The following is a 26329-nucleotide window of genomic DNA, read 5'->3' as shown; positions in this document are numbered from 1 at the left end:
ATGCTGGGTACCTGGCCACAGAGGTACTGAGGACAACATGCTTGCAGATGAAACTGCAGCTTCTCTAGCAAGAAAGGGAAAGTTCTCCCCTATAGTTGTCCCTGTGATAGATTTCAAGCCTTTTCTGCTGAAAAGCCTTAAAGGCTATTGGCAGCACTTATGGGACACTGAAACACTTAATAAACTCCACGTCATTAATTGAGCCACAGTTAGGGAATTGGTCACCCATTACGAAAATACGACGAACTGAGGTAATCTTCTGCCGTCTTAGAATTGGCCATACGTATGGCACACACTTTCACCTGTTGATTGGTAATGAATCGCCTATGTGCAGTATGTGTGGTGAGACATTGACTGTACTTGATGTCTTAATAGAGTGCCAGGAATTAGAACCTCAAAGAAAGAAATACTTCCCCTTAGCATATAAACATTTTCCTCTTTACCAAGCAATGTTTCTGGGAATAGAACCGTTTTTGGACCACAAGGTAGTTTTAAAGTTTCTTCAAGATGCCAATACATTGTGAATTATCAGCCCCCTAGACTCGTAGCACAGTGGCGCACCGACGGGGGGGGATTCGGGGGTTGTAACCCCCCCCCTGAGGCCGACTTAACCCCCCCTTTTGTTTAACCCCTTTTCTTTCCTTACGCATTTGAGTACTGCAACTGCGCAAAAAGCGCATTTTTTTGACAATTTCCCGTGAAAAAATCGAAATTAGTGCTGTTTAGATGGTATTGGCAAACTGCCAACCCCCCCTGGCAGAGATCCTGGGTGCGCTACTGTCGTAGCACATCCTCTGTCCGGAGGCTCCTGCTGTGATAACATTTTCACAGAGCATGTGCCTCCCAGCTCTTGCGTACAAGGGCCCTGTTGAGGCACCAGTGCTACATTCGCCTACACGTTTTATTACATCATCCCTTCATAACAAAACATTTATGGTCATAGCTCGCATCTCTAGTCATTGTCATTATTTTAATACTTATATATATTACGCAAGTTACAGCAACTGATTTTAGGCCTATGTATTTACAGTTATGCTACATCCACCATTCACAGTACATTTCTCCATTTCATGAACAATTCATTGAAAACTTATCACCATGTGTATGGCGCTCTTTGGCCATATCTGGCCCTTGTGCCATAAGACCCCATACATCATCATCAAGCTTGAATATCTTGTGTATTGCATCCAGTTTCTGCATGTGGGTGGCTTGCAGCCCTTTGGGATGCGTGATATCACATGGCATGTTACGGAGTGCCCTCAGTGATAGTGTACAATGACTTTAGCTGATCTGTATGCGACCTACTTCATGTTTCATTATGGTATATTCCATATAATAACTTATTGAAGTACTCTGTCATAGTCCATACAAAAGTTAATGCCAAAGTGGCTAATCATTATAAGCAACATTTTTTACCCTTAGAAGTGGACCATGCTGTTGTAAGAACTGATATGATTAAATGAACAAGTTGCTTTTATGTTGTATTGTGCTAAGCAATACTTTTTGTGGTCTTTACAGTGGCCGTTTGAACTGGACACCTTTCAGAAGAAGGCCATTGCTCACTTAGAAAACAGGGATTCTGTGTTTGTAGCTGCTCACACCTCTGCAGGCAAGACTGTAGTTGCAGAATATGCCATTGCACTCTCTCGACGTCATATGACAAGGTCTGTGTATAGGCTGGAACCATTACTGATGAATAAGCTTGGTTTTTTTTATAGAAAGTGCAGGTTCTGATCTGTGTTCTGAGCTGAACTATTCTTTACTCAGGACAATTTACACATCACCTATCAAGGCTTTGTCCAATGAAAAGTACCGTGACTTCAAGGAAACCTTTGCCGACATCGGACTTATCACAGGTGATGTCCAGATCAACAAGGAGGCATCCTGTCTCATCATGACAACGGAAATTCTCAGGCATGCACCAGCTTGATTTCTATTGTTACCCAATAGTAGCATGATTTGTTCTGATTCTGCAGTGTCTCATTATTAGCATTTTATAGCAAACTGGGAATTTGGTTCTAGTACAACATGTGGTATGTGTGTGGACGTGATGCTACCGTGCTTTCACGCAACCAGTTGTGACTTGCTTTAATATGTGTTCAGTGTTGCCATGTCTCGTTTATGCACAGTATCAGGATTGAATCCCTGATCTGCCATAACTAAATGTGACCAAATTTAAACATAGCATATCCTTCTTTTATAAGAATGGTCCCCGTGGCACTGTGTTTTGTCCAACTTTCGTGTGCCTGGTTTGTCTCCAAGCTATGTTACAGCTTGCAGCTACAAATTGACATGTAGCAGCAGTCATAAGATTTTCCTCCAAAAATTACTTGTGGGAATGCTGGTGCTGCGATTTTTCAGCTACCATGGATATGTACATGTACATGGATTTTTAAAATTTTCGTACTTGTGGCTAAAAATGTTCATGTGACATTATTTCTTACACTTTATCTTTCTAAATTTCCAAGCTTAAAGTATTCTAAACACAGCAAGGTAGTAAGTCTCTGCACACATCCATAGTCATTGTGAATTATTCTTTTTATAAGGCAATATCTTGTTTAATGTGATTGATTTGCCAATTCACAAAGCCCTTTGAAACCAGAGGGGCAAAGTTAGACAAATTCATGTACTACCCACCACTTCAGTGCTAGCACTACTGCTATACTTGCAGCTCCTATAGACACTAATGCCAGAGTTCCCTCTAGGTAATTTTTGTAGGAAACTCTATGGCAGCAATGACCTGCAGTGTAGGCATTGACACTGAATGGCTGCAGTGAAACAGGCAATGCTGTCCTGCTTATATTAAAATAAGAGCTGTACCACAAATTTTTATGGCCAGTATGCAGACATTGAGATGCATTTGTGCCAACCTATCTCCAACCATAGACAATCACTAGACAGAGTCCAAATGCAGAGTTGTGAACAGAGTAATCTTGTGTCACATTGGTAATGTATCTGACACGCATGCATGAGACACTGCTCTTTTGGCATGTTCTGTAAGCTAGGAAGTTGGCTCTTTTGAGCTCTGTATTTGCTCTGGCACTGTTTAGGAGAAAACGGCATTAAGCACCAATACCAAATGAGAAAAACAGTCTTACTGCATGCTACAATTCTGTAACATCTAGGGCCTTCTTGTCTCTGCGTACATTTACTTACCCCTACTGTCATACAATTCTTTATCATAATCCAGGAAGTTTTTCATTGTTCCATTAAATGACCATATTTGTTAACCAGTTCTCATCCATTCTTTCATGGGCTTCCACAGAATTCTGTTCAGGTAAGTTCACGATGTCGGTGTTGTACTCCTCCATGATGAGCTCAGCCTTGTTAGCAGCTTGCAGCTGTTGATAGGTGGACAGATGCCCTTGGTTCTGTTGTTTCTGACCTTGCCAGCGCTTACATCAGTGGGCTTGTCATTATATCAGTCCTGGGCACTGCTTTTCTTTGCATTAAATGCAGTGCTGGGTTTCACCGTGTTATTTTTCTGAAGCCTGTGAAGGAACAGAGAACACGAACAAACATGGTGGGTTAAAGGGTGACTGAAGATAAATTACTCTTCCACAACACCAAAAACATAACTCTTGCTGTGGGAAGCCACTTGGTAAGCCAGAAAAGTGCAAGAACAAAAGATGTGTAGCGACGCCTCCTTGAAGTTCCCGCACCAGGTCGCATGACATCATGGATTTTGATTGTATCTTCTAGGGCCTAGTTATTTATTTAGTGGTAAAGATTGACTACATTGTGTTCTAAAGGAGCCAAACATTGAACATGACAAGTTTCGGGAACTTGTTCTGAGCCAACACGGCCCAAATATGAAAAAATACTATGAGATCCATGACGCCACACTGACGTACCAGTATCGGGGTTTTGGTGCGAAATTAAAAAACTGAAACTATGACCTTAATTTAATTTTCGAATAATCAACATATTATTTCGAAATTAACGACAGCAGACAATCAGTCCAGACTGATTTAGTGTTTTGCTTTAGTGTCCCTTTAATGAATGATGATCATTATGACAGTGGGAAAGTCAGGAAGAAGTTTCAACAAAATGCTGTGTAACTACTGCCCTGGCTGTACACGCCATCTGTAAGAATTCACACAGTATCTGCTATTAGTTTGTGGAAGGCACTGTATGTGGAAGGGGCAGTGCCTTCCAGACTAGTGTTTGGTGTTTAGTGGGATGTTTCTTTATGTCTGACTTACTTCCCTCCACTTTTGCTTACAGATCGATGCTTTACAACCAGTCAAATGTGGTGGCTGACCTAGAATGGGTCATATTTGATGAATGCCACTACATTAATGATCCTGATGTGAGTTTACGTTCATCTTAAATGTGGTGCTATGTACTGATTTGAAAGTCAGGATTTGGATGTAGACATTTTCAAACTATGATCTTATTGGTGTGTACTATATAGCATGAAAGTTCTTCGTCACCTTACTCACTTGTGGTATAATCTTGCAGTGCTCACTAATCTGCAATGTCATAATGTGTTAATCGTTACCTAAATATTTGTCTCTCAGCCTTTGAATGTTTACGCAGTGCTACTACAGCTACTACAGTTGTGACAGGTTAGAACCAGAGTATTGAAAAAAAAATTTTTCTTTAGGAAATTTTTATTAGCCACTTGTGTATTACTGAATATGTTTAGTAGTGTTGAGAAATCCTGATGTACGTGTATGCATATAGACGGCGTTGTTTGTCAAAACTGAAACACATGGTAAAAAATAAATTCAGTTTCAACTGAAAAAAAGTCAATTTACAAGGGACTGAGAAAAAAAAAAAAGAAAGAAAGAACACTAAGCTTTTTGTCCACTCAAACTTGCATGTCTTGAAATGTCAGCTATGTTAAAAGATTTTCACGGTGTGGTGTCAGCTCTTATAAGAGTCCTTTTATCACAAATGCTTTTCCTGGTGGACTCTGGGATGTTTTGAAACTATGACATACCGGTAAAGGCTGCTACTGATGGTTAATTTATTTGTGAAGAATATCGTATATTAGTGATAAGAAGAATAAAATAATAAAAAAGATGATGTGGTTGCAGCCATTTTTAGGCGATGTCAATTTCCATTTATATTTTATAATTTTTTTCTCACTTGCGGAAAAGCCATGTGAACCCACAAGATGTGCAGCACAGAAACAAACAAAGGAAAAAAAAAAGAAGTTAAGCTTTTGTTCACTCAAACTTGCATATCTTGAAATATCAGCTATGTTGCAAGATTTTCACAGTGGACAGAAGGAAAAAAGAAAAAGAAAAAAAAAAAAAAACGCTAAGGTATATGTGTGGAAAGCAAGGGAGCACAAAAGGGAAAAGGAACTAGAAAGTTTATCTAAATGGGTGCAGAAGTGGGTGCTGCTGAATAGATTCTTTCTCCCATCAAGGATGCTGATAACCTTTCTGCAACCTTTCTTTTGAAAATGATATCGATGTTGACATTGTGCGAGGAGGTACTGTCCTCCTTACACTACTGCAGGGCTCTGACAAATGATGATCATGCATGCACACTATGAGCGTCACTGCAACCAGCAGTGACCTTTATGCATACCTGATAAGCGTAACCGAGTGTACTCTAGACTCTGATGCTGCAGAAGCGTTCTGCATGAGGCCAGTATCAAAAAGCCATTGAAGTATATTGCTGTGCTTTGTGTCATGATATATCAAGTGTTTTTATGCACAAAAAGTAGCTTTAGATTATGAATTGTTCTAAACTTTAAAATTTACAATGCATTGCCACTGTACAGAAGTTTTACTTGTCTTGAAATTTATTCCTGGTTTCACGACTTATAGTAGTTACCTAGAAAGAAATGGTGCATACAGTTGTGTACAGCTACTATATGACAGTTTAGGTGCAGATTTAGCTTAAAAATAACACAATATTGAGTAAACCATTAGTACGTTGAAGTGTAGTAATAGGGGGGGGGGGACAGGAACGCAGTGACAGATTTACGAGCCCAACTCACTATCCTGCTGCAATGAATAAAGCATTAGAAGTACGCATGTGCTTAGTAAAAACCTTAAACCTGCTGCAATCATGGTGGTGGTTAAACAAACTTGGAAGCTTTATTTTCAGGGATATGGGGATGAGGGTATGTTAATAGCTTGCTTAACTTTTATTGCATATTTTACTTGTTCATTACAACCTGTTAATTTATTGCTATGTAGCTTTATTTGTCATCACTGTACCGTTTGGCGCCGTTGGGCCAACCTGACAGTCCGAGCGTAACGGGAAGAATCATGTCATGTTTATTGCGCAAGGCGTTATATACATGCCTGTATCGGGAGAGAGCAACACCAATATAACTTGTACTTATCGGCACGTGTAGTACATGCCGATATCATCTGATACATCCTCTTTAGTTTGAGAAAACAAAAACAGAACAGTTAAATGTTTTTATCAGAAGGTTAATGAATAGAACAGTGTACTGAAGTGACAATGTTCATTGCACGCCGCTTGGAGGCTGATCATGACACCTGCACAAAGTTTCTGTCATAGGTCAACCGTTGTGGTGGCCGCCGTCATCTTGTCGAACATCTCGATGCTGCTGTGGTGCTTGCCGCATTGGGTGCATGTGGATAGGCGGGTCCACCACTGCAATTAGCATAATTAGCATTTTGTTCGCCAAAGTCCTCATCGCTGTCTGAACGTGTACGCCTTCGGAAGGTTTCGCCGGTCGGCAGTAGGTGCTGGCGGTTGCGGCGGAGGACCCTTCCTTCCTCTGTGACCATGTGATATGACCTGGGAGTGTTGCACGGCTCGAGGACTTGGGCTTTGGTTGCCCATGACCCTGTTTTAACCCGAGCGGTGTCGCCTGTTTCCAGCGGCACTAGTGTCCTCTTCCAAGTGTTGCTTTGGTGATGTTTTCGGACCTGTAGTTCTGGAACGGCCCGGACATCCGGCAGCGTCGTTCGCAGTTGCCTTCCTTGTAACATCTCGGCAGGGGAAGGGGCGCCCTCCATCGGTGTCGTCCTGTAAGCGAGTAGTCCAAGCCAGAAGTCTTGTGTCGCGTCAGTAGTTTTTTTTTTTAGAATGCGCTTAACAACCTGCACCCCTTTTTCCGCGAGACCATTTGACTGAGGGTATCCTGGGCTTGAAGTGATGTGTTTGAAATTGTATAATCAAGAAAATGCTGCAAAGTCATGACTTGTGAACTGGGGGACATTATCGGTACAAAGTTCAACTGGTACGCCGTACCTGGCGAAGATTGCACTTGCTGCTTCTATGATGGTTCTCGAAGATGTGTCTTAGCAACTCCACCTCGGGAAAGTTGGAAAGTGCGTCGTAAATGCACAAGTATGCTCTACCGCCGTATTTGAAAAGATCTGCCCCTACACGGTACCACGGCTGGGGTGGCACCGGGCGCATCATAAGGGGCTTTGTCGGCTGTTTATAGGCGTACTTTCTGCATGCTGCACATTTATAGTTGAATGATTCTATATCTTGATTCATTCCAGGCCAAAAAACAAGCTGTCTGGCCCTCGCTTTGCATTTGTTGACATCTAGGTGGCCTTGGTGAATGCGTTCTAGCATTTCACGCCTCATAGTAGAGGGTATTACCACCTTACAGCCTTTCAAAAGTACTCCTTTAACTTGGGATAGTTCTACTTGAAATGGCTTCCATTGGCCCTTGATATCCTCTCCGGACTCTAGGTTCTTCAGTACTTCCTTAAGCTGTTCGTCCCTCTCTGTTTCTGCTGCCAATCGCTTCCAAGTCTGGTCGCTCACTAATGAACACATCACACTTACTGCGCGGACTTCTACATCGTCGCTGTCGGTGTCACCCACTTGCCTGCTTTTGGCTCTTGAAAGCATGTTGGCGAGGACAAGCTGCTTCCCTGGAATGAATTCCAAGTCAAGGTCATAACGCAGCAGACGCAGGAAAAAACGCTGTAGCCTTGGCGGCATATCGCCTATTGGTTTTCGAGCGATGGCAATCAAGGGCCGATGATCGGTCTCTGCAGTTACTTTGTGGCCGTAGATGAAGTGATGGAATCTTTCACAGCCATACAGCAAAGCTAATGTTTCCTTTTCGATTTGTGAATATCGTTGCTCTGTTTCGCTGAGCGCTCGTGACGTGTACGCGACGGGTTTCCACGTGTTATTGTGGCATTGCAACAAAGCAGATCCAACCCCGTTTCACGACGCGTCAGACGACACTTTAGTTTTTCGCTGAGGATCAAAGATAGATAGCAAAGGTGCTTTGCTCAAATTGTCGCATAACTGCTTCCATTCTTGATCGTGGTTGGCTGTCCATTTGAAAATGCGGTCTTTTTTGATCAGGCCCCTCAGTAGTGTTGTTTTTTCAGCGAGCGACGGCAAGAACTTGCCGAAGTAATTGGCGACGCCCAACATTCTTTGCACCGCAAGCTTGTCCACTGGTGTTGGCATTTGCAACATGCAATGTATCAAGGATGGGCTTGGCCTGATGCCATTTTTGTCAATTACGTCCCCAAGAAATTCTATCTTTTCAACAGCACTCGTGTGCTTTTCTGGGTTGAATGTTAGACCAGCACGTTCAGCTGCTCGCATCTGACCTTAGGCGTTCATTATGCTCTTCTATGGATGCACCCCAGATAAGCACGTCATCAACGTATACTCTGACTCCGGGAATTTCTTCAAAAATTTCATTCAACATTCTCTGGAAAACCTTTAAGCAGATGCTATACCAAAGGGTAAATGCATAAACCGGTAGCGGCTGAATAGTGTTTCGAAGGTACAAATTCTGAAGGTTTCTTCATCTAGAGGGATCTGGTGAAATCCAGAGTTTGCATCCAGGTGTGAGAACACTGTTGCGCCGGCGAGATCTGCTTCTATATCTTCTCTGCGAGGCATTATGTAATGCTCTCGTTTTAGGCACTCATTTATGTTTTGTGGATCGATGCACAGTCGGATTTTCCCGTCCTTCTTTCGAACAATAACGACAGGACTCACCCAGTCTGTTGGCTCAGTCACTTTCGTGATAATGCCTGCACGGTGCATGCAGTCCAATTCCTGCTTGAGGGGTTCCTGTAAGGCCACTGGAACACGCCTTGTGGCCTGTACGACGGGAACGGTGCCATCACGCAACACCATCTCGTATACTCATTGCACGCACCCGGTTCCGGTAAACAGATGCCGAAATTCGTTGAAGATGCCTTCAGGGCTGCTCTTGGATACACTGTGTACATGCGGCACAAGTCCCATGAGTTGGCATGCTTGAAGTACGAGAATCGCTTGACGCCCCTTCCGGACGATGAAAAAATCGAGTACTGAGGTCAAGTCATTCAGTGTGACTTCGGTACGTATGACCCCGATGTATTGAATTGCACTTCCTCCATAGAACGCAACACCGCGCTACTTGGATTCAGTGGCGTTTTAGGGTGCATCTTGAGGTAGCAGCCCAAAGGCAGCAAATTTGCTTGTGCTCCCGTGTCGACTTTTAGGTTTACTGGCACGTTCTTAACTTGAACTCGCACCGTCCAGTCGCGTCGACTATTTCCTAGATTTGACACGTCCAGAGTGTCAAAATTGTCTTCGGAGCCTAGGAGCTCGTGAACTTCTGTGGAGGCTTTGCAGCATGTGGCGAAATGGTTACGCCTATGGCACTTCCTGCACATCTGCCCGAAGGCTGGACATCTTCGTGGTGCATGCCTGTGCCCACACTTCAGACACTTGGAAAAGGCGGGTTCTTCTTTTGGTGGAAAAGTTTTGCGATTGGGAGCCATGCCTACTGGATCTACTTGCTTATGTTCGCTTGCCCAGATTTCTGCGCTGTTGCTGCTTCCGCGGCTTTGCATGCCAGCTCTGCCTTTAGCAGGGTTAAGTTGCTATCTTTTAACAGCTTTTCTCGAAGGTTGCTGTCTATGGGCATGTACACGATCTGGTCCCTGATCATCGACTCCTTAAGGCTGCCAAAGTTGCACGCTCCTGCCTGAGTCTTCAGATCCCTTACAAAATGTTCAAAGGTTTCTCCTGGCATCTGAATCCTTGAACGAAATACATAGAGTTCGTGCACTTCGTTACTCTGTCCTGCGAAATATGCATCGAATTTCTGCACGACTGCTTTGCAGTCGCTGCTATCCTCATTTTGCTGGTAGTCAAACATATTAAAGATCTCTATAACTTCCTCACCTGCGATGCTTAGGAGGAGTGCTGTCTTTTTCGCTTCTGTTCGAGGTTTCGCACAGGGCTCTGACGCCGTCAAGAACAACTCGAAGCGCTGCTTGAATAGCTGCCAGTTCTTGCTGATATCCCCATTAGTACATAGTGGGGGCGGTGGTTTCAAAAAATCGATGCTGTACTTGTTTAGGCGCTAGCTTCGGTTAACTTCTGACACCATGTATCGTTTGGCGCCGTTGGGCCATCCTGACAGTCCGAGCGTAACGGGAAGAATCATGTCATGTTTATTGCGCAAGGCTTTATATACATGCCTGGATCGGGAGAGGGCAACACTGATATAACTTGTACTTATCGGCACCTGTAGTACACGCTGATATCATCCGATACAATCACATATCTGGGTGCATTCACTTAATGAAGATTTATATAAATATTACTGAAACAGAGGTGGGACTCCTGCGCCAATTGCACCATTGTGATACAAACGAAAATTTCTGTGGCAAACTTTGCCAAACACAGAAGATTGACTGAAATTGCACCATGCTGCGCCAGAACGGCTTTGACATGTGTGCTCCGGCAGTGGCCGCAAACAGTGAGCGGATTTGTTCTCTGAAACTGAGTGCAGCCGCTAACATTCCGCACACCGCGCGATGGCGCCTCCCGCACAGTTTCTTGTAGTTTTCCCACTTATAACACTGGACTTCTCGACGCTTCTGGTAATTGGCTGGCGGGCATGGCCCCGCCCCGCTGTTGTCGCTGCTGTCAGAACGGTCAGGGCGGCTGTATTTAGAGTGTACTAGAATACGGTTGAGTGAGCCAAGGGGTGTAGCGCTCCCTAGCGGAGACGCAAAACAACGAAAGGTAGGCTGGTGGCGCTGCGCGCAAACTAGATATTAGGGAGGTGCACGCTGCAGCGGGTTCAGCAGGCAGGTGTCTCTGTCCCCCTGGCCGGTATACCGTAAAACTATTATAATCTGTTTTTATGTGCATATGGGCGAGGCCTGAGCCATTTTCACCTATCACGAAGTGCTAAAGGCGGATTTGGAATAAAAAGTCGTGGTTTGGCCCGAAAGGCGAAGGATCGATTGTGATAGCAAATTAGTTGACAGCTATAGGAAGTGAGGATAGTAGTTTTATCGACCGTATAGACTTGTAAACATTCACTTAACTAAATTAACAAGCATGGTGTCACGCATGCACAAGCAGACATGAACACATCTCACCCCTATGATTGTGGAAACTCACTGTGAGGACGCTGGAGTGAGGAAGGGTGGCAGCTGCAGCGAGCGAATTTACTTTCGTGCTGCCTCTCGCTACAATGCGAACTAAGTGGCGAAAACACAGCGCACACGAAGCTATCAGGACTCGGCGCATCGCAGATTGCTTTCAAGGTAGGGCCCACGAGGTCACGCCATATGCAGCAGCCGCCGGAGTAGAACGCCCCCTCCCTCCCCTCCCCCTGGTGCCTTGCGTGCGATGGAAGACGGCGCGCTTCCTGCCCGCTTTCCTCCTTTGCGCACGCGAGATTGAGCTGCCATTCTCGGCTCAGCCTCACATGCTTTCACTCGCACATGTGGTGCAGTGGTGACACCAGGGTTGATTGTGGCTTTTCTTGGTCTGCGATGACATGAGGTGCCCCATAATTATGTTACCGTGTCGATTGGACCATGTAATTTGAGAAAGTTTTCCGCTATCCTCATGAGCGTCTACGCGGGAATATGTAGTTCGTCATAGTGCCACCGATGTTTTCGGTTTTACAGGAAAGCATGCGCCGTGCCGCCGCTCGACCCACTCTTCCATATTCTAGTACACTTCGTGTTCGTTTATTCTGTGTTTCGTTGTGTGTTTATTCTGTATTCTGCCTAATTCCATATTCCATTATTCCGCCAAAATTCAGATTGTTCTGGTCCAAAATGTTTCAAGATGAAATTTAATCTGCTCCAAATTGCTCCAAAATGAAACTTAGTCGGCTCCAAGCTGCTCTAAAATGCAATTTTTTCTGCTCCAAACTGCTCCAAAATGCAATTTTACTTGCTCCAAAAATTGCGCTAAAATGACTTTGGGCAGTCCCACCCCTGCTGAAAGAAATCTGGCACTAGTGTTTTTATGAGCACTAAATGTATCAATTCACTGATGGAAATGATGGATGAGACAAATTTTTCTAGGCTTTGTATGTACCCCAGGTTTAGTTGCCCTTGTGGCATCTTATATTGGGCTTCTTGAAGCTAGCTTTTCATCACAAATTTTTTGCATGGCAATAGTTATTATAATTTAGCCTGTGAATGCTACCATTCAGCTGCAGAGTATATTTTTCAGAGAAAAAGACTGTAGCATTAAAGCTAATCTACCCATTGTGAGTACTACTGTTTATTGTTAAAGATCGGAGACACACATGTTCTAAACAGTCAGCATTTTGTTTTCACTGAAACTTTCAGGACTAACTGAATGAATTGGGAATGTTGAAGATCTGGTTGCTTATGGCGAGAACAGGAAACAGACGCCGACCAAGGTGCAATTTTTTTGTTGTCTCTTAACTGACGTTTTGGCCCCCACATGGGAACCTTGTTCACAATGCTTGGTCTGCGTGTGTTTCCTGTTCTTGCCATGATTCTTCCCGACCAGACGAGGTTTCGTCAGACCCTCGACTTCATGTAATTGCTTAAATGGGTGTCGTGAGGTCTGTAGGCAACAAATATGAAGCTCAAAAAGCTGTAAAAGAAACCACAAAATGCCTTTGCAATAGAGCTGTAGCCAAGTTAAAACTGTATGCTCTGCTCGTGATATTTTTGGTTGTAGTGGCTGTACAATTGGGATGCCAGACTGCTCTCTAGTAATATTTGTATGAAACCTTAGGGATATAATAGCTGCATATTCTTAATTATGGAACCAGCTCAGTGCATGTTGTACACTGTGTGTACTTTGCATGTAAAACAATTCCTTACTTACAAAAGAGCAAGCATCTTTTGTATAAATAGTGGTCAATAAATAATAATAAGCTTTCATGCCAACAGAATGGTTTCTGGACAAAATGTAAGATGATATTCCTGGCTTAAAATGAATGAATTAATTAAAGTGTGGTCAAAAAGAGACCAGACTGTTGCAACAAAAACTATATTTTTAATATGCAGCTTACTCAGTTTTGTTACCTTTGAAATAGTTCCCTTTGCTTGCAACATACTGCTCCAACCTTCCAACTTTGGAATGCCTTTTTGAACACTTCTTTAGGAATAGTGAACAACTCTTTATTCGAATTTTTCTTGATCTCTTCAAATGTGATGTAACAATGTGTCAAGGTTGGTTTGCTTTTTGTCAGACAATTGTGCACAAGGAGTGGAGAGTGAGCTGGTGCATTGTCATGTGACGCAACACCCAACTCTGGTTCGCCCACAGCTGAAACCTCTTCTGGTGTACGGCTTCCCTCAATCGCTTCAGAACTTTTACATATAAATCCTTGTTTACTGTCTGTTCATGCAGAACATTTTTGTAGTGGATTACACCTTGCCAGTCAGCGAAAAGCACCAACATCATTTTCATAATGGATCAACTCATCTGAGCTTTCTTTGATCAGGGCAATGCTTGGCCCACCCACTGTGATGAGTGAGCTTTGGTTTCGATGTCAATCCTGTACACCTATGGTTTGTCTCCTGTTACGATGGTTTTCAAAAAGTTTTCATCTGTACTGGTACAATCAAGCAGTTGATTGATGTTAACATGGTTCACTTTCTGATCCTCTGTCAAAACATGGGGCACAAATTGTGTGGCAATGCGATGCATGTTGAGTTTTTCTGTCAGAATTGCTTGGCACGATCCGAAGCTGATACCTACCTTTTCAGCAATCTTTCTGATAGTGAAATGGAGATTTTGAAGAACCAAATCGCTAACTACTTTGATGTTACATCATCTGTTGACGTAGAAGGTTGGTCACTTCAGAGATCTTCATCAGTTGATGTTCTTTCCCTTTTAAAAACTGTACTGTTCAAACCACTGCGATCGGCTCACACATTCGTCCCCAAAAGATTGTTGAACCATTTTCCACGTTTCAGTTGCAGTTTTCCCGAGTAGAATTTCATGCACATACATCTGCTCTCCCTGGTCCTTCATTTTTACTGCATCAAAAAATCGCAGACCAGTAACTGTATCTATTTAGTTCAGTGGCTGTAGCTTGCTTATTGGCAGTGAAGGAGTGATGTGGCAAAAACCGTTTAGCAAAGGCTACCACTAGTGAGCGTAACTAGCCGCCATGCATTCTGTTCACTGATTTGGGCACTGTACAATCATTTCAGTCTCCTTTTGATCACACTTGCAAATAAAGCCAGAAAATGCTCTAATATGCTTTATGCAGGCATGCGCACAGCATAATTTTACTTCTCCTTTACTGCAGCGTGGTGTTGTTTGGGAAGAAGTCCTCATCATGCTGCCAAGTCACGTTGGACTTGTCCTGCTTAGTGCCACTGTACCAAACGCATTGAGCCTTGCCAATTGGATTGGGTTTGTGTTTGCTTTAGTACCATTTATTGTAAGCATTTCTATTTCCTGGACTACAAAAAACTGTGATAAAAGAGATTAAATGAATTTTTAAAATGAACTTGCTTCTCTTTCAGCGTGCCTTTCTTTTTCTAATGCTTTACCACCAAATGCCCAAGAGCATTAGAGGTCATAAGAAGGTGTTTAAAGCATGTTGTGCATTTTTGTGCATTGCATCATTTTGTAAAGTGCACCTTATTGTGTATTGTTAATTGTTATTAATTAAGTTCTGAAGTTAGCAACTCGTTATTAACGCACAAGTAAGCTAACCCTTGTTTCCAGCTGTGTAACTAGAGAATTTTTCTTTTTGAAGATTTATGCTTGGGCCTTTGTATTATTTTCTGACTCAGGCGTATTAAGGAGCGCAAGCTGTATGTCATTTGTACCACGAAACGTCCCGTGCCTCTGGAACATCACCTGTATTTCAATCAGGAAACATTTCTTATTCTGGATGCTACTAACAAGTTCCAGACTGCCAGGTTGGTCTTTCGTTTAATCAACTGTATTGTAGATCTGAGAAATTTTTGCACCGATTGGCTTGCATTTTGAGTCTTATGGTTGCCACCTTTCCTATGCTCTTTGTATTATAGCTACATGAAGGCCTGTGCAAGACGGAAAGAAACCATGAAGGCAACTCGAACATACGATGTGAGTTCTTGAATAGGCTGGTCAACATCTGTGTTGTCAACAGCAACAATGTTGCTTGATGTGGGCTTTTGGCAACAAAAACGAGCGCCAAAATGTTTGGAGCAGCAAGTGCAGCCACATTTTCCTGCTCATTTTTTTCCCCTGCACACATCCAGGTGCTTGCTATGAAGAAGCACCACCTTTTCTTCCTTTTGTTTATTTCTGAGGTGCTCCAGCTCGGCACATTCTATTAGACTGCGCTAATATTTTCTTGTAATTTCAAATCCATTGGGCAGCTCAAGGGATGTTTCTGCCAGAAGTGCCCATCACATAATGTTGCCTCTTTGCAGAAACTTCTGTTGTCGAGAACAAAAACTGAACCATGGATTTGCAAGATGCCCATGCTTTAATTATGCTGCAAGCTTCTCCCCAGTGAAACCACCTCTACTGTGCTTGCTTTATGCATTGCCTTCTGGCATCAATAATTATCACTTCTCTGTCCCATATGCATGGTGATGCATACCACTGGCATGCACTATAAGCTTTAGGCATGCCTAAAATTGGGATGCAGTCATAATTGAAACATATATCATCACAGGAAATTTGTGATGGAAGCGAGGTAAGGCAAAACTGCTTTGGAAGAAGGGCCTTGTGACAACAGTGAAACTACATAAGTATAATGAACAGTTCCTGCTTTGACTACACTCTAAAAAAAGTTGCACCCTTTGGGGCGTATTTTTGCCACAGAACAATAATCGTCATCTGACTTGCGTGGCTTTCCTTTCTTTAACGCTGTGCGCCCGGCACTTCTCGGTCACGAACGACAAGAGCATTATCAGCGTGACACAGCGTTCTCGACAGGAAAGTAGCAAGTGCAGTTTTGAAGATAGGAAACGCAAGCAAGACAGATGACGATTATTGTTGTGTGGCAAAAATGCACCCCAAAGGGTGCAACTGTTTTTAGAGTGTAGAGCCACCATGTGCACAGCATATGTTTCTTTGTGCGATACTGTTGGCCAGCAGGTTCTCAGTGCTTGTGAAGAGCATATTTCCCAGCATTTTATGGTGGCCTGTTGTGACACGGCCCCAAACAGTACATTTCTTGTACATTTCAGACAGTGTTGGCCAACTTGTTGCCCAGTGTGAACAGGCCCTAATACTGTATTGTAGTTTGTTAAGTGCCACACAAATTGTTTAACTACCTGCAACGTTGTCTGTTAAGTTTATGCCACAGCACACATGTCCACACTAGAGGACTTGGAGGCATGTGACTATGCATTTGAGTTGCACCGCAGTTGCTAGGTGTTATCACGATGCTACATATCAGAAAACCAAGTTGAAAGGTACTCAAGCCATGCCTTGCTTTCGTCGCCATGGTTTTAGTGATGACCTTCAAAAATTACAAATTGGGAAAAACCGACGAGGGGGGGCAATGTGGGCTTGTTGGTCTGTCATCATGGAATGGTAATTTGGAAACGCATAAAATCAAGGACACGAGAAGAAACGAAGACAAAGACAAGCACTAACTTTCAACAACGAAATTTATTTGCGGGACCGGTCGTACTTATACACAAAAAACATGTGCACAGCGATATCAACACGGAAGAACAGGTACATGACGGCAAAAAAAGCAGTCGAAGGCTGTTGCATCGAGAAAACACTGAGAACCTGAATCATGAACTGCAATAGGTGGATAGCAAAATCTCGGTTGTCGCAAGGGATTGTGGGTATGGTGTATTCTGCTACAACTTCCGGTTCGAGACGATGACGCTTTCTATGCCGCCGTCACTTCATGCCCATGCTTCATGCGCTTGGTCTTTTACATACTGCGAAACTTTGGCGAAAAACCACGATATAAGCACCACTGGGCAGTTCCAAAACGTAGGTGTGAGCTATCGCTCCTTTGTACATATGTTGGCTCCCTTAAGCCCAAACCGCATGAGAGCGATTTTGTGCGTGACGGCGATGAGAGACGGCTTCGAGCGACGAAACGGGCCGTCGTGCGAACAGATCGCTTGTTCTTGTCGCTCGATCGTATGGTTCTGGAAATCTAGAATTCGTCGCTCGTCGCCCAGAAGCGTTATGAGCGACTAGCCAATAGCGCAAAGTAGGAACTGGATATACATCAGTCAAGTACTACCGATTGTTGCACGGAACGAGCAAACGACTAGATTTTGATACGTGTAAGGATAATAACGTAGTGCTAGACCTTTAGAAATGTTTATGCTACTCTGTACACTAAAACACATCCACTTAAATTAATAAAGCACGTGTAACACCACTTTCGGCGAGTATTTGCTGCCTTCATACCGGCAACACCGGGGAGACGTCTCACAAAGTCATCGCTCGTCTCGTTGCTCGCATGCGGTTCATACCGACTTGTAGGCGACGAGTGAACGTGACAGCCATCTCCATCGCCTCGCTTGTCGCTGTCGTGCGTAAGATCGCGTGCATGCGGTTTATACTTTAGACTCGTGTATTTTTAGGTGGCAGGCATTTCATGCCCTAACGTGATTGTGTCGCGTCAAATAGTCATATAAGGTTTATCAAGCGCAAACGTTGGTCGAGCGCATATAAACGTTCGTTAACTTAGAAGTAGTTTTTAATAAGTGGTAAGTCAACCTAATAAGTGGCTGTTTGTAACGCTTCCCATAACAAACGGTGCAGTCGATCGCTTCGTCCGCTGTTTTGTCAGCAGCGGTGCCCAGCGCGCGCCATGTCGTCGACTACTGTGCCTTGGCAGTCTCCCGTTTTTTCTCAAGAGACGCATGTCGTGTATAACTGCAGAGAGAAAGCACTGATTTAAGTATCTGAAAAGTGCACGAATTATTTTGACGTTACCTCTCATCCCTCTTTCGTGCAGCCTCAGTTGGCTTTTCGTTGTGCCGGAATGAAGACGGCACATAATCAATGTGCTGAGGATCCTTGCTGGGTGCACCTGTGTGTATTTAACTGATTGTTAAAGGGGATATTTGTACTAGAACGTTAGTAGACGAAGTTCTTCGCCAAATCACTTGCCTGTGACGAAATCATTTTCACATATTTCGGCTCCTACGTTCGGTACCCACAGCTCGCTGTTCACGGTCGCTCGTTTGACGGCAACTGCCCATTTGCGTTTGCGCGCTTCATTCCATGGAAAAGGAAACATTTTTTTCCTTTCACGGAAGAGTTAGCGCACCCTAATGCCGAGCAGCCAACCATAATCACGTTGCTGAAGCGTGTTTTCTTCGCGAACAGCGGGAAATCGCACTGTAGAAACTGCTGACAAGGCTGAACGTAGCAACAGAAGCGCTAACCCTCGAACCGGAAGTCGCTAGCTGACGACATCGTCATTTTGCTATCCACCTATTGCGGTCAGCTTTTATGGCATATGCAAATAATCTAACTCTCTCGCCGACAATGAAAGTGACGGTTTGCTGATACATTGGTCAGCGGCCGAGAGGATTTGTTCAGTTTCTATTATCAATCTTACATTTTCACGTTTATCCCTGTATATAATGGCAGTGTCATCTAGAAGAGGGTGACATCGACACGTTTTGCGATGCAATACAAGAAAACCGTCACCTGATACACTCTGTACTTTATTTCGGAGCTTCTGTCCGTCGTACGTGAAGTGTCCAAAAGAGCCCCGGAAGAAGACGGTGTGAGGATGAACTCGGAAGGTTTGGACGCCCTGTTACGATGTAAGCTCCAACCTTATAAGTTACCTGTAAAACGCGTAGAGTCTTACCTGAAAAGTAATTCATTGTTTGTCATACTGGCCGACAAAGACGGCGGTTTTGCGGTTTTTTCCTACAAATGTTTCTCGAAAAAAGCCGGTCAAGCCATTTCTGCAGTGTTCAATGAGCGCAAGGATGTGTCTCTTACGAAAGTAGCAGCGAGAGCAAGTGAAATTTGCAGGAAGTTGAATCTAGATAAACTAAGGAAAAGTATACTGAAGTCAGATAAGAAGGTTCTAGATGTATTTTTTAATGCTAAGATGCATAAGGAGGATGTTCTGTTTCGAGTCATAATTTCCAAAAGGGGCACCTGGCAGAAGCAAGTGGCCCTGTACCTGCTTTCTAAGCTGAACATCCTAGAGATTGATGACCCTTTTCTTGTAAGAAGTTCTGACGAAGTCCTTGAATTTGTTAGGTGTAATGCCGAAAAAGGCTTCAAGGCCTCCTCAGCCGACATCAAAGAATTATATTATTCCATTCCACAGAATGACCTTCTTCAATGTGTCGAGGATTGTATTGCCTCATAATCAGAACTGGTTTTGGCACGTAAAACCCCAGAAAGAAGAAGAAAGAGGATTGTATTGACAAATATGGTGCCATAAGGTTTTCACAGGAAGCAGGTGTTTCAGTAGAAGGGTTTTTAGAATTATTGCATTTTTACCTGTCATCAACCTTCATACAGTGGAACAATATGCCACATCTGCAGAAGAAAGGCATTTGCATAGGATCGTGTCTGGCTTCCGTCCTTAGCAACCTATATTTAGCACAATTATATAGGCACATGTGTGAACGCCTCACGGTGTTAACAGGTTTTCAGCGAGCTTTTAGATTTGTTGACGATTTTTTGTGTTTCTGGATTGTCCTGCTAATAGTTTCCAAGAAAAATGTGCTGATGTCGCTGTGATTTGTCGCGAGTGCTTGAGACCTCTTGACATGACCTTTGAAATGCCTGTCAACAATAAGCTACGCTTTCTTGACGTTCAGTTTATCTTTACTGATAGTAGGACCTGCTGGGCTTACAGCCCACGAGCTAACAAACCCCTTCTCCAATTTCATTCAGCTCATTCGAAGTTGGTGAAGAGGGGTATAACTAACATGTGTTTGAAAACGCCCTTAAGAAATCATGCCCACACACCAAATGAAAACCAGTTTCGAGCAGCAGTCTGCGCGGCTTAAGGAGGCTGGTTATCCTAACCAGGTGTTGGTGTCGGTGGCAGAAAAGTTGCTTAAACAGGAACGTTCGGGACAATGCCCTCATGAGAATGCGAGAGCTAGCGGACGTGACCAGGTGAAAACCGCAGTGATGCCGTACATACACCAGATTTCGCATAGCCTGAAAAAGATAGGGAGTCGAGGCAATGTGCGTCTTGTTTTTTCAGCTCCAAATAAACTAAGTACCCTGTGCAAATCCACTAACCCAATGAGGACAAAAAAGTCGGTGTGTGATAAGAACCACAGAAAAGAGTTCGTCGGATGCACCATAGGGGTGGTCTATCGTATTCCGCTGTCATGTGGCAGGTGCTACATAGGCCAGACCAGAAGATGTATCAATGAGCGCTTAAGAGAGCACAGAAATAAAGTACAGAGTGTATCAGGTGATGGTTTTCTTGCATTGCATTGCAAAACGTGTCGATGTCGCCCTCTTCTAGATGACACTGCCATTATATACAGGGATAAACGTGAGAATGTAAGATTTATAATAGAAACTGAACAAATCCTCTCGGCCGCCGACCAATGTATCAGCAAACCGTCACTTTCATTGTCGACGAGAGAGTTAGATTATTTGCATATACCATAAAAGCTGACCGTAATTGCAGTTCATAATTCAGGTTCTTGGTGTTTTCTCAATGCAATAGCCTTAGATTGCATTTTTTGCCGTCATATACCTATCTTCTGTGTTGATATCGCTGTGCACGTGGTTTTTGTGTATAAGTACGACCGGTCCTGCAAATAAATTTCGTTGTTGAAAGTTAGCGCTTGTCTTCGTCTTCATTTCTTCTTGTGTTCATGTTTTATGCGCTTCCAAATTACCATTCCATGGGAAAAACCCAAAGCACGTTGGAAGAGTGCAAAGTGACTTTGGTTTTTGCTTTAAATACTATGCTGTTTGCTCAAAGTTTTCACAATTTTCTGGAATTTTTGTTCTTGCAGTGTTGTCATGCTATTGCATGTGAATGGAGACAAATATATTTGATTGTCCTATTATGGCACCACTCTTTGATCATTGTTGCAACCTTGTGGTTCTTGGCAAATGCATATGTCAAGAGGACACATGCATGTGTGCATGTGTACACTGGGGTATAAACTGAACAGGTAGAGTAGCTGAACCAATATGCTAGTGTATTTATTTTTTCTGCAATTGCTGTCCTCAGAAATCATGTCACGTTATAGTCAAACCATGCGCTGTATATCAATTTCTCATTTCAAAATGCAGTGGACTCGCCAACAATTTATATCCACAATGTGGATATACAGCAATGCAACAACTCAATAATGTGTCGCTGAAATAAATGCACAAATGTCGCTGTCATTTGCGCAAATGAAGCAACAAATAAACTGATCTGACGCTCCTGCCAGAGAGCAAGCACACTTCAAATAGACATGTTCACTCACACATGGAAAAGGACATACACAGGTGCTGCACTCCAACTACTGCTTTATTGCTCAAAGACCAGCCTTTTGTAGTATAGCTTGACAAGCGCAAGCACTTGTTTTTCATGTGTGCGTGAACGTGTGTATTTTAAGTGCGCTGCTTCATCATTGTCATGGCTCACCAACTAGCCGGCTACATCAGTATCTATTAAGTAAACACATTTATGGTCTATCACCCTTTCATATCATATCTTCTGTGCTCATTCTACATATATTTTTGCACACTACATATCACTGTCATATTTTTAATACATATACATTTTACACGCTTTACAGCAGATGTTGTTAGGCTACTGTGCAGCCATGTCGCATATATCCTTTGTCATTGACCTCACCAATGACTATATCATGCCATTTTTTGGTGCTCTTTGGCCATTATTGGCTCTTGAGCCATAAAACCCTATACATCATCATCAAACTGATCTGATATTGAACTTGCATTGACTAATATTTGTGTTGTCATGTTCATCTGTATTTCCTAGGACAAGACCCGGTACCAGGGTCTAATTCAGCACCTGCGCAAGGCAGACCGACTACCAGCAATTTGCTTCACTCTGTCACGTCGTCGCTGTGATGAAAATGCCCAATTATTGCAAGCACTTGATCTGACTACAGCTGAGGAGAAGGGGGCTGTACGGCGCTTCCTGCAGAACAATGTAGTGTCCCGGTTGAGCCGTGCCGACCAACGGCTACCACAGCTACGCTCATTGCGAGGTCTTCTGGAGGCTGGTTTTGGTGTTCACCATAGCGGGGTGCTGCCTATTCTCAAGGAGGCTGTTGAGATGCTCTTCCAGCGTGGCCTTGTGAAGGTCAGTGCGACAATATTGAACTCTGAAGTTGTTGTGTTTGCAACTGAATGAGATGCATGTTTGTTGGAGACATGGCATGAATAAGCATGCCATATTTTCCAAAATTATGAGCAAAAAAGTTCATCAGCTTATACATAGTAAGTCTTGTGCAAATGGTACAAAAATCTACTGGATCATCTTGAGTAATGCACTCTTTTCATTTTCAACATCCAAAGCGCTATTACTGATACCTTGCTACAATATCACATGCAGCATTAATTTCATTTCCCGTCTAAATATGCTTTTTCTTTCAGCATGTCTGCATTCCAATAAGTTTGTTTATAGATACTTGGAAGTGTCTATAATAGTTTTGATTCAGAACCTGCAAAGTTGTTCAGCTTGAATTTCCTGTTTACTAATAACTCATCATCTCATAATGAAGCCTGCCTGTTGCAAGGAACTCTGTATGAATGCCTGACAGGTATTGCACACTCTTCTCTTAAGGTGCTGTTTGCCACGGAGACATTTGCTATGGGTGTCAACATGCCTGCTCGGACAGTTGTTTTTGACAGCATCCGTAAGCATGATGGTATTAGCAACCGGGACCTGCTGCCTGCTGAATACATCCAAATGGCTGGAAGGTGAGGGCTTTAGGTATGCATTGTGATGGCGCACACCTATGTCAAGCAGCTCTTATTCAGGCATGGTACTTCAGTGCAGCTGAAGCCATTGAACAATATGTTTGCTGTCTGAAAAAATGTAACACATTTAACTAGGTACCTAGTATGGCTGCAGGCAAATTCATTTTTTTATAATGACATGTCAATTGTCTAGCCCAACCTTGTACTAGTTCTGCTGTGAGCCATTGATAAGCCTTTATGAGATTAAACTACCTGCTCACTTGATGTGCATTCGTCCTATGTTTTTTAGATGAACAAGCTGTACGTACATTTCAGACAGTTTTTAGGCGCACTTTCACAGTTTCACTTTTCACTGAGTACAGTACACAAGTCTGAACTAGCCAGCATTTTCTGCACTGATTCATGCAGTCTAGCGCACTGCCAGTCAATTCAGCTGTGAAGTGCATGCTTTGTGCACCGCAGAATTTGATATGACGCTATGGGAAAGAGTGTAAATCTGTTGCTCCTCTCATGCCTTGAAGTGGACAAAAATTCTGTTGAACATGAATCAAACATGAATGGCATGTTAAGATAGAATTATCTCGAACAAAGAATCTGGTCTCTATCGCTATGCAGTGGCATAGCCAAGAATCTTTCTTTGTGGGAGGGCTCGCCCTTGACTTGGGGCAGGCGGCAGGCGGGTGTCGTTGCACATCATTTTATGCCAGGTATCCTCGTACACAGAAATTTCTGGGGGTGGACAAGTGCCCGGTGTGCCCCCCTTTCTAGCTAATCCATGTCTCTATGCCAGGCACTATATAATCAAGTGAATGGACTCATCATATTAACATTGTAATAAACCAGCTCTCGCGAACTGCACATAACAGATTCCACATTGCTGGATCTAACCTCTTCTTTATTTTCGTCACCCATCTGCCCCTTATGCTTTTCTTTCTTCATCTTCTTTTTCCTGTTGACTGCATATGATGTTCAGTGCTGGCCAGACCTTGCTGCACCTGTACTGAGAAGCTGAAATGGCCATAGGGTGCCATGCATGTGTGAAATAATGCTGAACTTGAACTCAATGCTGTATGGTTTTATTGATGCAGAAGCAAGTGGTTCCAGTATTCTAATTTTGATTATGTCATGTATGTAATGCTGTAAATGTAGGCTTAGTTTGTTTTTATAGAGGAGTATTAGATTAAAAATGGCATTGCTCTGCTAATTTGCCAAGCTGAGTGGACAGGCGTCACATTTTTTTGTCTGTTGGCCATATCATTCGCTTGCTTTAGGGTAGTGCACTTTGGGCTCAGAACCATCGAGACATATTTGCATACCTTTCTGCCTGCCTGCGGTGGGCTTTTTCAGCAACCATTCTTGTATGCATTTCACTGTGGCTGGCCTTCATGACACGAGTTCATGTGTCTTGGATATGTGCTCTCTGGACCAATCTGATGCACTGAAGAATCTTTGCCCATTTTCTACATTCACTGAAGCATTCAAGCATTCATGTGTTTTCTTGCAAAGAGTCGGAACACATTGGCATTATAAAGAGTATTTAAGGCAACTATGTGTGCCCAAGCAAGTCTTGTATTGCGTGACAATGGTGCCACCTATATGCATTTGAGATCATAATGTGTCCTGACACTGCTGTACAGTATGATTTACACCAACATATTTCTGGAAACAAAGCTTGGTCATTGTCGGTATGTGCTCTCAGGACCAATCTTCCATCTTTTAAAGTGATTAACATCCTTATAATACTTCACGCACTTTGCGCTATCTATCTCTGTCTTTAACCGTTTACATGCCCAGTGACACCCAAGTTGTCTACCAGCTTGGACCTGGTATGTGCTCGTGGTTGTGATGCCATCGTGAATGTTCCATCGTAGTCATTCTAGCTTCATCATCCAACTGTCGTCATGCGGTCATTGTCACATCATCATCATCATACGGTTGTTGTCATCCAGTTATCGTCTTGTTGTGGTCACGCTGTCGTATACCTTTGTCATCCTTCCAGAAATATCATCCCATTGTCGTCATATCGCTTTCGTCGTTCCACCGACACCATTCCTTCTTTTACATTCCATCGTAATCATGCTGGCATCATTAAATTGTGATTATGCTGCCATTGCCATACCATCGTCGTTGTTATACAGTCGTTGTCATGCATTCATTGTCATACTGTCGTCGTGATGCTGTTGTGGTCATTCCTTCGTCGTCATTGCAGCTTCATCATCCAATTCTTGTGACACCGTCATCATTAGAACATCGTCGTCATCCCATGTCCTGATGCCGTCATCCTCACAATGTTGTCGTTATACCATTGTCATCATTTCAGGATCATTATCTCATTGTCCTCATGCCATCGTCGTCATACTGTCTTCGTCGTTCCTTATTCTTCATTCCATCGTCATCACTGCATTGTCGTCATGTCGTCATAGTCATGACCGACCTTGGTAAGCGGTTGCCATAGTAGAGTGGGCTGATCCAGGATACATTGTGTGTCATACATAGTCAAAGCAATGGAAATCTCAGAATTAACACTACAGATTCTAAATAAAGATCTCTTCAGCAGCACAGTGTGCCATTACATTGCTTGAATGCTAACCGCACAAATGTCAACAGTCATTATGAGATAGTTTGTGCCAGAATTTCTTATAGCAAACTTGTTAATTCTACTATAATGACTTTTTGTATTCCAAAACTGGGCACATAGAAAGCATCTGAAAAATAATAATAATAATAATAATAATAATAATAATAATAATAATAATAATAATAATAATAATAATAAAAGCATCTATACCATGCAAAAGAACTAAAAGTTGCATCAGGATCAAATATCGCGGGAATATAGGTGACATTGAATATCATCTGTTGGGAAATTATAAAGATCTTGGTTAGTTGTTGAAAGGAATCAGTGTTGAGGGCAGTGTCTTTCAAAGTGACAGCCACCCATGTGTGAGTCTGAACTCATTGCCTTGTTAGCTGTACTTGCTGCTCTGCTCAGCTGCTGATGGCTTCTCTGACTTTTGCTTTTTATTATTTGTAATAAAATCGGAGGTATTATAAATGGCTTGTACATACTTCACTATCACATCTCAATGCTTCAGTAAAAAAAGTGTGCTATTTTAGTTTTGTGTTAAAATCGTGCACGGATAAAATTGTCATTAAGTGAGTGAGCTTAGATGATGCTTTGTTTTAAAGGCACTGCAAGTATGCATGCTGGTGCCAAGAATGTTTGATTTAGCTGTAAAAGTCTTGCAGGCTATAGGTCAAGCCGATGAATTATCTAGGT

General features: G+C 43.0%; 1 protein-coding gene across 4 annotated transcripts in view; it reads left to right on the top strand.

The window, feature by feature from the left end:
* The window catches only part of LOC119436609 (helicase SKI2W-like), a 285769-nt gene that overhangs the window by 53484 nt on the left and 205956 nt on the right, over nt 1-26329 (top strand). For all 4 annotated transcript variants that reach the window (XM_049659019.1, XM_049659011.1, XM_049659021.1 and 1 more), the window contains 8 exons: nt 1519-1664; nt 1768-1914; nt 4228-4312; nt 14480-14586; nt 14973-15101; nt 15213-15270; nt 22103-22429; nt 22913-23049. In XM_049659019.1, the coding sequence (XP_049514976.1) occupies nt 1519-1664; nt 1768-1914; nt 4228-4312; nt 14480-14586; nt 14973-15101; nt 15213-15270; nt 22103-22429; nt 22913-23049 (1136 nt within the window). The remainder of the gene's footprint in view (nt 1-1518; nt 1665-1767; nt 1915-4227; nt 4313-14479; nt 14587-14972; nt 15102-15212; nt 15271-22102; nt 22430-22912; nt 23050-26329) is intronic.

The sequence above is a fragment of the Dermacentor silvarum genome, chromosome 1 (assembly GCF_013339745.2).
Source record: "Dermacentor silvarum isolate Dsil-2018 chromosome 1, BIME_Dsil_1.4, whole genome shotgun sequence".
Classification (NCBI taxonomy): domain Eukaryota; kingdom Metazoa; phylum Arthropoda; class Arachnida; order Ixodida; family Ixodidae; genus Dermacentor; species Dermacentor silvarum.
Note: the sequence above shows the minus strand (reverse complement) of the source record. Positions and strands in the feature narration are given on the sequence as shown.